The sequence below is a fragment of the Peromyscus leucopus genome, chromosome 20 (genome assembly GCF_004664715.2).
Source record: "Peromyscus leucopus breed LL Stock chromosome 20, UCI_PerLeu_2.1, whole genome shotgun sequence".
NCBI lineage: Eukaryota > Metazoa > Chordata > Mammalia > Rodentia > Cricetidae > Peromyscus > Peromyscus leucopus.
Window position 1 is genome coordinate 32,233,582 of NC_051080.1, and position 12,364 is coordinate 32,245,945.

Genomic DNA, 12,364 nt, shown 5'->3' on the forward strand with positions numbered 1-12,364 from the left:
ATGAACACCCCTGACACATGTCTGGCCTCAGTGGTTTTTCTTAGTGGCTCCTTGACTCTAAAGCCAGAACCATGTGGCCAAAGCTGCCAAGTTCTGCTGCTTGCTGGGGCCGGAACATGGCCTCCTTGTTCAGTTACTTCTTCACCAGCTTTCTGTTTTCAGTGGTTATTTTCACTGCCTAAGCTTGGCTGTCCTTGAACTTGCTTTGTAGACCAGGCTGGCCTCAAACTCGTGATTCTCCTGCCTCTGACTCTTTCAGTAAATCCTACTAGCGTGTGCTACTGCACCAGGCTCTAAGCTTTTCTTTAATTCTTTTTCACAAGTTGAAAATTTAGGGGGATGAAATCTTGCCCTAAGATCACCACTCCTTTTATTCCATTTCTTAATCTGTTCTATCTCCTTGAACACAGAATTTAACTCCTTCCACTTCCTAGTGCGATTTTTTTTCCTCAAATATTTTTCCTTGCTCATCTTTCTTCTTTTCATTATGTATCTTCATTAGAGTTAATGCTAGTAACCACACAACAGAGTCAATACTAGGCTATTTTGACATTTCTTCTACCAATGGAATTAATCCAAATCTCTTCACTTTAGCATCAGGCAGACTCTTCAGACAAAGGCTCAAAACAGCATATTTGTAAATGGACAGTTCTCTCCCACCTGCCAGTTCCCAAATAAACACTCATAGGTTTAATATTACTTATAAATGCTTGACCAGTAGCTCAGGCTTATTACTGACTAGCTCTTACACTTAAATTAACCCATAATTCTTTTCTATGTTAAGCCACATGGCTTGGTACCTTTTCTCAGTTCTGCCTTATCATCTTGCTTCCTCTGTGTCTGGCTGGTGATTCCTAATTCCATTCTTCCTCTTCCCAGCATTCTTAGTTTGGTTGCCCTGCCTATACTTCCTGTCTGGCTACTGGCCAATCAGCATTTTATTAAACCAATTCAAGTGAAAAATCTCTGCAGTGTACAAGAGGATTATAATAAGCCATGAAAAGATGGAAAATACACAGAGAGTCTGGACATTGTATGTTATTATATTGTCTTTAAATTTTTTGACAGCTAATGAACAAATGATAACTGCTGAGAGACATTTGATTATGAAAGCTGATAGATTAAATGAACCTATATATTTTAAAAATATCTCGACTTCAAAATTTAAGTCAAAAGATATGTTACTTTGGAAAAGAGGATCTGCTTTTTTTTTCTACAGGAAATGAAAGGCTCTGGATTCATTCTGGGTTAAGAAAAATAAGGTTTGATCGAGGAAGAACCCCTGAAAAATCTCCAATGGGAATGGATGGCCCCGATGATCCAGCATTTCAGAGTGCATCTGTTGCAGTTTCCTCAGCTCTGCATCCAGAACAGCTTCAAGGTTGCTGGCTGAGATGAGCCAGCCTCACAGAATATTCAAGTTAGGACTTGACCATAATCCTAAATTTTCTCAGGGTCCCCCAAAGATTGTCAGCACCCCCAATCAACAGGAAGTAAGTCTAAAGAACTACACTTCCTGTTTACACAGGTTATATTATAGCCTTCTCAGGTCTCTGATGAGGTTGAAGACTAGATAGTTGTAGTTATAGTTTTCCTTTTTACCAGACTCAGAAAAGAGTTGAAAGACATCAAAAGATAGTTTTGGGTTGTTTATGCAAATTAGGATAGAAGGTGAATTAGGCACAACCCTTTGGACTCACCAAGATAGGATAGATAATGGAATATTTTCCCTGAATTTGTCAAATGTTAATGGATTAGACATTGTTGATGTAATTAGTGCCTGTATATGTAGTATATAGTATGTAGTATATATGATAACAATTAAGTTATTGTACTTATTGTATATAGTTTTTCTATATTAGTTATAACCTTCTCTTCTTATTTTAGACACAACGGGGGAAATGTTGTGATATTTTGTTTATGTTCTGACAAATAAAGCTTGCCTGAAGATCAGAGGGTGGAGCTAGCCACTAGTTAACCATAGAGGTCTGGAGATCTGTATAGACAGGAGACTGGCCTCAGCTGCTTTTCTAATCCACAGTCCCAAGGTCTATATTCCTTCAGACAAAAGCATGGTCAGGCCTATCACAGATTTTCTGTGCCAACTTCTGTCTTAGTTAAGGTTTCTATTGCTGTGAAGAAACACTGTGACCATGGCAACTCTTATAAAGGAAAAAACAGTAAATTGGGGTGGCTTACATGTTCAGAGGTTTAGTCCATTATCATCATGGTGTGACATGGTGGCATACAGGCAGACATGATGCTGGAGCTGAGAGTCCTACATCATGATAGGCAGGCAACAGGAAATGGTCTGTCTCACTGGGCATGGCTTGAGCATATATGAGACCTCAAAGCCTGCCTCCACAATGACATACTTCCTCTAACAAGGCCATACCTACTCCAACAAAGCCACACCTCCTAATGGTGCCAGTCCCTTTTGGGGGGGGGGTCATTTTCTTTCAGACCCCCACAGGCTCCCTCCAAGTCACTGCACAGGAGGACAGAGCCCTTGAGCAATACTCCAAGTACCGCTGGATACAGCCTCTGGCCCTAGGGAGGAGTTCCTGCCGAAGAGCTCAGGAATATGAAAAAACTGTACACTTGTAGCCTATACGCATATTTCTGAGTGTGTTAGGACTGATGGCTACTTGGATCCTTTGCCCTGCTTTCTCCCAGGCAAGGGAAAGGCAATTTAAACAAACCCACGACTATGAACACCCCATAATCAAAAGTCATAAGTCCCAGATCCCCCTCCTATCTCAGAGATCTCAGAGGTCTCACGTCTCAAGACACCTAGACACCCAAAATGCGGTAAATCCCAATACGTACTCTCTGCCTTGTGTATAGCCCTTGTCTATAAAAAGGAGCTTGTAGCCCTTCCTCAGGGCTACAGAGTCTAATAATTCTCTGTAGTCCTAACTAGTTAGAAGCCTCCCCCCACCCCTGTGGTGTTTTTGAATGACGATGCTTCTGGTTTATAGACTTTGGTGGTCTGTTCCCTGTTATTTTCGCAATTCCAGGACCCAACATTTTGGTGGCCCATCTGGGGATCTGCGCAATTCTGGGAAGGCACCCCAGTCTCTGGCAACTTTATTCTACTGGGTTTGGCTGACTGGTAAGTTTTTCCCTGGTTTCTGTATCTGGTGTCCAAAGGGAAGATTCGAAAAAGAGTAGGCGGATGTGCCAAAGACCTCTGAGCCTGAGGGGACACTTCCGACCCCTCTTCTGGCAGTTGGGTTGCCCATCTGTGTGGCCCTTCGGGACTTGTTTGGGAGCCCTATGACCCTACGCCCAGGGCTCTTCCTTCTGTATGCCTTGTCAATTCTGTCTAATTGCGTTGTCTATTGTCAGTCTCTTTGTGGTAATTGTCAGTAAATTAATGTCTACCCTGAGCCAAGCTTCCGCTAAGCCTCAGGCCCCTTTTGGATCTTGCTCTCTCATTTCCAGGATTTCAGGAACGAGGAAATGGTTTTTTTTTTGTTTTTTTTTTTTTGTTTTTTTTTGCCAGCCTTCTCTGCCTCTCCCTGCCTCAGGCATCTCCAGCTCTCCACTGCAGCCCAGAGGGCTCCACTCTGTGTCTGTGATCTGTCTCACTGCGCTGGCCGCCTAGATAATCACTCCTCCCCGGCAGGTACCTCACTCAGTCCCTGGCCAGAGAGGCCAAGCACCTAGCGGGTGGCCGCTGCCATCTACCTCTTGCGGATGAAAATATTTTTAGATCTCACAAAATGAAACATGCTCCCATGTGTAGCAGGAAACCTGAGGGTCGAGCTGTGAGGAGCAGGAGTGGTTTTATCAGGAAAGCACAAACAGCCTGCCACCCCTTCCCCTGCCTAAAATTTCAGCAGGAGAAAGTTAGAAAAGTTTTGTCTGGTCTGAATGCATGAATGTGACCACTAACATTTGCTTCTAAATGTAAAAGTCAACTATGCTCAATGAGTCCTGGCTGAAGCTCCTACTGAGTCTGATGTAATAGAGATTTTTTTTTTTAATGTTTTATGCTGTTTTTAAAAAAAAAAAAAACTGGCTTAAAAAATAGGATCTAAACAATGCTTGTGTGATAAAATATTAAAAGCTGCGCCTCTGTGCTTGTATATGCAAAAATATGCCTGCCTCTGGCAGCTAAACTTTGTAATTTAAGAGTCGCTCAGGTGATTTTTTTTAATTAATTTATTTTTTTATTTTTTGAGACAGGATTTCTCTGTGTAACAGTCCTAGCTGTCCTGGAACTCACTCTGTAGTCCAGGCCGGCCTTGAACTCACAGAGATCTGCCTGCCTCTGCCTCCCGAGTGCTGGGATTAAAGGCATGTGCCACCACCTCCTGGCGGTGATGGTGGGTTTTGGGGGGGTTTTGGGGGGTTTTTTTGGTTTGTTTGTTTGTTTTTGGTTTTTCAAGACAGGGTTTCTCTGTGTAGCTTTGCGCCTTTCCTGGAACTCGCTTTGTAGACCAGGCTGGCCTCAAACTCATGAAGAGATCATGAGAAACAAGCAGAGCAGGCTGTGTGTGGGGCCAAAGAGGTGATCAAGTCCCTTGAGAAAAGCCAAAAGACTGTGAATAAATCCCAGATATAGTGCTTTGGATTGTTTACACTTTTGGAGCTTGGTTTTGCCTGATATAGATCATGGTTGTACCCCGTTTTCTCCTTAAGTAAAAACAAACAAAAACTAGATATTTTAAAGAAATAACTTCAACATATAAATTTATAAGGCCATGGGACATTTTAAAATTTATATTTTATTAAGAATTTACAAATACCTTACAGACTTGCTAAGATAGCTAATTGTTCAGTTGCTTAAGCTATTATACAATAAGGCCAAAAATTAATAAAAGATGGTAACCTAAGCCATCTGACAACTTGGAACCACTGGCTTAAAAAATGTCTCTCCTTAATTAAGGTTTATTCGTGCAAACAAACGTTGACTTAAAATATATATGTCTAACCCCCTTGTTTTTGCTAGCTTTTTAAAGCTATATCCATTTTGAGAAACTGAGTCATAAAGGAAACTGATATGTTCCATAATAATACACTATATAAAGATAAATAATAATAATAATATCTTAAGATATATCAGCTCTTATCTCAGGACTTGTAGATTGCTCATTGGGTATGGTTTAAAAGCTATGTAATCTGTAACAAAATTTGGCTTTAAACTTATAACAAAAGACTTATAATTAAAATTCTATACATGGGGATATATATATATATTGTTCAACTCCTGTTTAATATATATATTATATATATATGCACATATATGATTTAGTTTTAACTCTCTCTCTCTACACACACACATATATAAATGTAAGCTGGATTTAATTCTACATATATATGCTTATAACTACTTAGATCCAACTATTGTTTAAAAAAAAACACATGTTTTAAATAGCAACCACTTGGCTCTCCTCCATCTTGGCTGATGACCTTATTAGAATGTAGGTGGCCACATGGTTGACAACCATCTTTACAAAAATTAAAAAATACATATTGTATGATATGTACATAACGAATTTTCTGTTCATTGTATCTCCTTTTAAACCAAGGAAGCAATGAGTCTCAAATATTCTGAATTGATATAAACTCTTGTATGATACTAAGAATATAAGGTTATATTTGTTACAGCATACTGTATATACGATTCAACTCTGGTTTAAAATATACTGTATATGAGGGGATCTGGTGAAGGGGCTGTCTGTAGGCGCCATGTCGGACCGCGAAGGTAGCAAAAAGAAGCCTCTGAAACAGCCCAAGAAGCAGGCCAAGGAGATGGACGAGGAAGATAAGGCTTTCAAGCAGAAACAGAAGGAGGAGCAGAAGAAACTGGAGGAGCTAAAAGCCAAGGCCACGGGCAAGGGACCCCTGGCCACAGGTGGAATTAAGAAATCTGGCAAAAAGTAAGCTGTTCCTCATATCTGAGATGACGGTGAGCCTCTTCCATTCCTATTTAAACATCTGGATTCCCTGCCATAACATCTTTACCACCTACAGCTAGAATGAAGTGTTACCCTGGAGCCTGTTAAACATCTGGATTCCCTACTATAACATCTTTGCCACCTATAGTTAGAATGAAGTGTTATCCCGGAGCCTGTTGTACATTGTAATAAACTTTTGTAAAAAAAAAAAAAATTGTAATAATAAATAATACAATGGCTCATTGTCTCTAGTGTTCAGCAATTCCTACCTCAGCTGTGAATTTAAAGTAAACTCAGTCTGAAATCCTACCGGAGCTGTTTCATCTCTGTTGTACTCTGAACTCTGTATCACTTTGAATTAATTAAACCAACTCATTAAAAGGCTATCATTCTTGTGTAAAAAAATATATATATACTGTATATGATGTTAAAATTTTAAGGTTATAAGGATCTATTCAGACTAACAAAAACTGACTTAGAGATTTATACCTGTTGCTGGAGGGCTTCTCTCCATGTTCCACCAAGCCCCGCGGTCCCACAATCCACGTATAAAATAATCACTCAGATGCTTATATTACTTATAAACTGTATGGCCGTGGCAGGCTTCTTGCTAACTGTTCTTATATCTTAAATTAACCCATTTTTATAAATCTATACCTTGCCACGTGGCTGGTGGCTTACCGGCGTCTTTACATGCTGCTTGTCCTGGCGGTGGCTGCTGTGTCTCCCCTCCTTTTTCCTGTTTCCCCAATTCTCCTCTCTCCTTGTCTCGCCTATACTTCCTGTCTGGTCACTGGCCATCAGTGCTTTATTTATATAGAGCGATAGCCACAGCATACACCTAAGTATTTATATCTTTGCCAAGTGTTCAACACCAAGCTTCTAGAGAATCTAGATAAATGATAACACATGTTTGATAAATAAGATATTTTTATATTATAAATTATAATTAAACTTAAGGTCCCCTGAGAGGGTCCTTTTCTCCGGGTTGGACACTTGGGCAGGAGCCCCCATGACTTGTCAAGGACAATGCTGGACTCTGGGCTCCCTTAGTCCCTGCTCGCTAGCCTCCCCACCAACTCACAGACCCCCTTTTCTCCTGTTCCCATTTGGCCCTGGGGATCTTTCTCCTGTCACTTTTCCTTGCTTTCTCAAGAGATTCTGTTTTCACCCATGGAACACATATTTTGGTTTCTTTACTACTAACCTATTGTAAACAAATAAGGGTAGTTAAAAATTATATAAGTCAGTGGCCAGCCACCTTAGACAGGAATGAAATGTAAAGTCCTAGTCTTATAAAAGCTGCTAACTATTGTAAACTATGTCCACCATCCTATAAATGATCAAATTCTTTAATTATAGTCATGCATACTAAGTACAAATATAATTAATTACAGGGATAAGCCTTACTTAGCCCCCTGTACATGTTTCCAAAGTTAAACTTAAAACAAACAAAATTCATTTATTCAGATATACCTAATAGGTAGATAGTCCTCAAATGCTTCAGAGATCTGCAGAATATAGTATTTAAAATATTTAATGAAAAAACTTTTTATGATAAAGAGACATGCCAGCTCCTGGCAACATCACCCTTATCTCCTCCAAAGAAGATAGATGGGTACTAAGAACCTCCACCTGGAGCTTGCTTTGCCAAGACCCTGTCCAGACAGTGGACAAACAGGACACTGGGGAATCGATTGCCCCACTTTACCTAGACAAAGTGGGCTGGTCCCCTCAAGTTCCTACTTCACAGAAAAACCTGTCAAAAGCCGGGCGGTGGTGGCGCACGCCTTTAATCCCAGCACTCGGGAGGCAGAGCCAGGCGGATCTCTGTGAGTTCGAGGCCAGCCTGGACTGCCAAGTGAGTCCCAGGAAAGACACAAAGCTATACAGAGAAACCCTGTCTCAAAAAACCAAAAAAAAAAAAAAAAAAAAACCTGTCAAATCCTCTGGGCCTGGCAGCCAGCTGCTGCCCTGAGACCTCTGCCCCCAATGACCACAGAGAAACCTGGGGTAGCTGTCTAGGTAGCCAACAAGTCTCTTTTTAACAGATCTGAAAGCTACTTGGTCTACACTTCTGTTTACTCAGATAAAATGTATCCTTCACGGAACTCTGATGACATTTGATGGCTGGACTAAATATACCTTTGTCAGTTTAACAATAGCAACCAAGGCTCCAACGGCCTTCTTAGTTTCCCTTCTGTGTAAAATTCAGGGCACAGGCCTCACTTTCCTAGAGCTACTACTAGGTCTAGACACAGTTTGCCTCATTACTGGACTCAAAAATAAAATAAACTCACAAAATAGATTTCAATGTAACTTTTACTATTCCTTTATTAAAAGGAACTCGATTAACAATGGCTGCTCTCAATAATCAACCACCTGTGTCTCCTGGTAAATAATAAACTGGTAGAGCATTGACTACTTACTGTTAGATTTCTTTTGGTTGTCTTCTAAATATAAACTTAAAGATGCTTCTCATTGAGCTAAAGACATTTCAGTCTAATCTATACCTGGTTCTCTGGACAAAAAAGAAAAAAATGTTCATGTTTTTTAACCTCTGTAAGTTTTACTAAGACTCAAAGGTATGAGTCTACTCCAGCTGTTTTGGAGATACCTGTTACTTGTAGATATAACCAACCGTCTTATTAAATAAGAAACACAGAACCAATGTAAAAGAGAAAGCCAAGAGGTCAGAGCTCAGAGCTAAAATCTTACCCTTCCTCCTGTGGTGCTCCTACTTCTCCAAAAGAGAGCTATTTCCTGTGTGTTTGTCTTTAATATAGTCTTTCTGTTCTGCCTTCTAATTGGTTGTAAACCCAAACACGTGACTGCCTCATCACTGCCTGTAAGTACAGCCCTCCAGGTCTTAAAGGCATATGTCTCCAATGCTGGCTGTATCCCTGAACACACAGAGATCTACCTAGCTCTTCTACCAAGCGCTGAAATTAAAGGCGTGTGCCACCACCGCCACACTCTTACTATGGCTCTAATAGCTCTGACCACCGGGCAACTTTATTTATTAACATACAATTAAAATTACATTTCAGTACAAATAAAATACCACCATAGTTACTTGCTTTTTCTATAATGTGGCTTTCAATACAAAATGGTAATACTAATGTATATAAAACTCCTGTGTTTTTATAAACTAAAAATACATATACGCTTCAAAAAATCAAAGAAGTCTTTAGATTTGTATCCACTTCTCACAGGTCAAAAGGATTCCAGGTAAGTACGGCCTAAATTTTTCTCCTACCTGTTTATTCCTGTGGATGATATTTCTCTCTCTTCTTTTCTTGGGATTCCTCCCCTTCCCCAATTGATAGGATTATGGGCCTGAAAGTTCCAATTGTAATATTTTCTTTTATATTCCTAAATTTTAATTTCTGTCCCTAGTCTATATTTATTTCAGCAGATTTCTGCTTGGCTGACAGACACATCCAGGCATCAGCTGACTTCAACCTGTGAGCCTTGGACTTGCTGAAAGCTGATATGAACCAATCCAGCCGATGTAAATGCTCTTGTCCCCTGCTGGGTCAACAAACCAGATGCTTCTGATAAATGCCCCATTGCCTAAATTCCCTCCTTACTTTGACTAGTCTTTCAGCCTTCTTGGACCCTGACCATCTATGCCCCATTTCAGCTTGAAGCAGCCATAAAAGAGAGTACATCGTCCCTACTCCTGAAACAGGCTAGAAAAGGCCAAGTCAAAGGAAAACTCCCTGACATAGGGGACAAAACAGCTAACTGTAATTTAATGCCTATTGACATCCAAAAAAAAAAAAAAAAGTACCCGTTAAAGCCAAATAGACTCAGATCTATCAACAGATAGATTCATTAGCTGAAATAATTCTATAATATAATAAGACAAACAACCTGCTCTAAATAAAATAGAAAGAATATCATATAAATTTAAGATGATAAAAATAAATCAAAGGTTTGGTTCTGATATAAACTCAAGGGGGAATGAAGAGTGCAGGTATATGCAGACAAAACTGTATGCTTGTAGCCTATACACGTATCCCTGAGTGTATTAGGACTGATCGCCGCTTTGACCCTTTGCCTTGCCTTCTCCCAGGCAAGGAAAAGGCAATTTAAATGAACCCATGACTATGTAAACATTTTGAACTAACATCCTGTAATCAGAAGTGGTAAATTCCAGATCTCCCTCCTATCTCAAAGATCTCAGAGGTACCAGGAGAATGCTAGTTCAAGTCTCAGACACCTAGACACCCAAAGCGCAGTAAATCCCAATATGTACTCCCTGCCCTGTGTATAACCATTGGCTATAAAAAGGAGATTGTAGCTCTTCCTTGGGGCTACAGAGTCTAATAACTTTCTATAGTCCTAACTAGTTAGAAGCCTTTTTTCCTTCCCATGGTGTTTTTGAATAAAGATGCTTCTGGTTTATAGACTTCGGTGGTCTGCTCCCCATTATTTGTGAAATTCCAGGACCCAACACTGCTTTATGGTGAACCAGAATTAGACATTCCAGAATTAGGAGCTGAGTCCACAATAGCTCTCCAAGCAGTGCCCTCCACCTGAGAACCTTGGATAGGATGGGCAGTGTCTTAGTTAGGGGTTATATTGCTGTGAAGAGACCCCATGACCACGGCAACTCTTATAAAGAAAACATTTAACTGGAGTGGCTCATTTACAGTTTCAGAGGTTCAGTCCATTACCCTCATGATGGGGAGCATGGCAGCCTCAGGCAGACATGGTGCTGGAGTAGCTGAGAGTCCTACATCTTGCATGCCACAGGAAGTCAACTGAGACACTCAGCAGTATTCTGAGCATAGAAAACCTCAAACCCCGCCCCCACAGTGACACACTTCCTCCAACAAGGCCACACCCATCTCAACAAAGCCACACTTCCTAATAGTGCCACTCCTATGAGATTATGGAGACCAATTACATTCAAACTACCACAGGTAAGGAACAGGGATCTATGTTTGTCCCTGCTATGACAGGGATGGTATTGACAGGCTGGGGACATGTGGTCCCTGAAAGAATTCACCAAGACAAAAAGGTAAAAGTAAAGGGTGTATTAGAGACACAGGCATGCCACCATAGGCTGGATGGTAAAGAGACACTGTGCAGACGCATTCCAAGGTGCTGCTTTCGCAGGGTGCAAGGTTCTACGGAAGCAGTTGGGTGGTATCTGAATGTCACAGTGCCCTGTCGGGTCGATCTTCTAGGGATAGACAGGTGTGGAGCTCACATCTGGGTAGATACCGCCGGATCTTGCTGAGGCGTGAGGACTGTCTCCTCTCAGGACTGGCTCTCTGAGTAAAGCAGACATAGCTCATTAGGGTGTCACACTTCTAAGAGTCTGAGTTACTCATTGACAAGTGGACTTCCTTATGTGCCTGTCAGGAAGCCAAGACAGATCGCAACAGGGCTTGTTCAGGTTAACTGTAACAGGGCCGCAGACCTTAACACCACTGACTCCATAATTAAAAGTACCATTTGGGCTTTAAAATTCATCCCGTAGACAGCACCACCTGCTAAAACTAAAACAAAGATCTAATTCATCAAAAGTCCACACTTCTGGTAAAGTCTCTAACCTTGCTTTTTGGCTTCTGTAGTTCTGCTTCTGGCAAACTGTTCTTATTAACTGAAGTATGTCAATCCAGAACAGCTTAAAAACTCACCCTGAGAAAGTCTCAGTGCCACACTGGGAACCTGAACACTCAATGTAATTGCTGGCTGGCTAAAGACTTTCTATTGTCTTATACCCATGTCCCAGCAGCCTTCTCTGGTGAATACCCCATAACACGACTTTGTCTGGCCTGCTTGGAGATACAGTGTATTTGTCAGGGTTCTCTAGAGAACTGATAGAATGAACATGCATGTGGAATTTGTTAGAGGAGCCTACAGGCTGTGGTTTGGCTAGTTTAACAATGGCTGTCTCCCAGTGGAAAGGCCAAGAAGCTGGTAGTTTTTCAGCCCATGAGGCTGGACGTCTCAGCTGCTCTTCTGCATACTTTGAAATCCCGAAGAAGTAGACATTGATACCAGCAAATCACTGCCTCAGCAATCAGATAGATGAGTTTGCCATCCAGAACCCCGAAACACCAAAACCCAAAGACCAAAAAAGCAAGTTTTTTTTGTTTTGTTTTGTTTTTTGTTTTGTTTTGTTTTTTGAGACAGGGTTTCTCTGTGTAGCTTTGCGCCTTTCCTGGAACTCACTTGGTAGCCCAGGCTGGCCTCAAACTCACAGAGATCCGCCTGGATTTGCCTCCCGAGTGCTGGGATTAAAGGCGTGCACCACCACCGCCCGGCTCAAAAAAGCAAGTTTGTAAAGAGGTTACAACAAATATAAAAATAACAGAAAACCAGGGGGATATCTCTCTCTGTCTGTGTCTCTGTCTCTCTGAGACAGGGTCTTATGCAGTCCAGGCTGGCCCTCCACTCCTGCTTCTCACTTCTCCCACCCCCTCAGTCCCGGC

General features: G+C 41.2%; 1 protein-coding gene across 1 annotated transcript; it reads left to right on the forward strand.

The window, feature by feature from the left end:
• Positions 1-5,498: 5,498 nt before the first annotated feature.
• LOC114684741 (translation machinery-associated protein 7-like) lies at positions 5,499-6,149 on the forward strand. Its single transcript, XM_037197300.1, has one exon. It carries the CDS (start codon positions 5,701-5,703, stop codon positions 5,893-5,895), a length of 195 nt encoding a protein of 64 aa, XP_037053195.1. The 5' UTR covers positions 5,499-5,700; the 3' UTR covers positions 5,896-6,149.
• The last annotated feature ends 6,215 nt before the right edge of the window (positions 6,150-12,364 follow it).